General features: G+C 36.1%; 1 protein-coding gene across 1 annotated transcript; it reads left to right on the top strand.

The window, feature by feature from the left end:
- The first annotated feature begins 264 nt into the window (after positions 1 to 264).
- LOC116629704 (uncharacterized protein C12orf73-like) lies at positions 265 to 465 on the top strand. The gene has a single exon (XM_032399944.1). The coding sequence runs from the start codon at positions 265 to 267 to the stop codon at positions 463 to 465; it is 201 nt and encodes a 66-aa protein (XP_032255835.1).
- The last annotated feature ends 984 nt before the right edge of the window (positions 466 to 1449 follow it).

Here is a 1449-nt window from a genome sequence, read left to right on the forward strand (position 1 = left end):
CCCCCCTCCCCCTCCCCTCTAAAACCCTGTTTGTTTCTCAGGTCCATAGTCTCTCATGGTTCATCTCTCCCTCCAATCCCCCCCCCCCCATTTTTCCCTTCCTTCTCCTAATGTCCTCCATGTTATGGAGGAGACAAAGAGAGAATCCAAATAAAGAAAACTATAAATGAAAAGGAGTCATTCATCTGATGCTACAAAAATGTAAAACATCCGCTCGCCCTCTGACCCGCTGCCTAACGCCAGTGCATTCTGCGCCCCCCGACCATGCCCACGGGTGTGTCCTGGGCCACCTACCTGAAAATGTTTGCTGCCAGCCTCCTGACCATGTGCGCCGGGGCCGAAGCGGTGCACAGGTACTACCGGCCTGACCTGACAATACCTGAAATTCCACCAAAGCCTGGAGAACTCAAAAAGGAGCTTTGGGGACTGAAAAAGAGACAACATGAACCTCAAATTTCTCAATAGAAACCTCAAAATACTTAACTCTGCCAAGAACTCCGTGAATAATACTATAAGTATTAAATATATTTTTAAAGTTTATTGAGTCAAACAGCTTGTCTTTAAGCATCTAATGCAATGCTAACTGCAAGTGATGCTCAGGTGTTAACTGATGCATTGAGATTTAATTATGGATCGACCAGTATTTCTTGAAAACTGCCAAAGTTTATATCATCAGCTTTTTTAATGTATTTGAATAGATACTTAGTCTTGGATATCATGTGAGAAAGAATATTTACAGTGTTTCCTGCCCTTATAATTCTGGTTTATTTCTCTGAATAACCTTGACTATCATGGCAAATGGAAATTATAAATTAACTATAATAAAAGTGTCATTGACAATGAAAAAAAATGTAAAACATCATGTGACAACTATGAACAATCATATGCCAACAAATGGGACAACCTAGAAACATACAGTCTACCAAGAATGAATCATGAAGAAATAGAAAATCTGAATGGACCAATAACATGACTAGAAGTCCTAGCCAAAGCAATCAGACAATAATAAATAAATAAATAAATAAATAATAAATGGCATCCAAATCAGACAGGAAGAAGTAAAATTACCTCTGTTTGCAGATGACATCATCATGTATATAAAAAATCTTAAAGATTCCACCAAAACTTGTTTTGGAACCAATAAACAAATGCAGTAAAATTGCAGAATGCAAAATCAACACACAAATATCAGTTGTATTTCTATACACCAACAGTGAATTATCTGAAAAAGAAAGAAAATAATCCCACATACAATAGCTCAAAAACAATAAAATACTTCCAATAAATTTTACCAAGGAGGTAAATGATTTGCACACTAAAAACTCTAAGATACTGATGAAAGAAATTGAAGAAGACATAAATGAATGGAAAGATATGCCTTGCTCATAGATCAGAAAAATTAATTTTTTTTTAATTTTATTATGTTATGTTAGTCACCATACATTACAT

The sequence above is a fragment of the Phoca vitulina genome, unplaced genomic scaffold (assembly GCF_004348235.1).
Source record: "Phoca vitulina isolate PV1807 unplaced genomic scaffold, GSC_HSeal_1.0 scaffold2304, whole genome shotgun sequence".
Classification (NCBI taxonomy): Eukaryota; Metazoa; Chordata; class Mammalia; order Carnivora; family Phocidae; genus Phoca; species Phoca vitulina.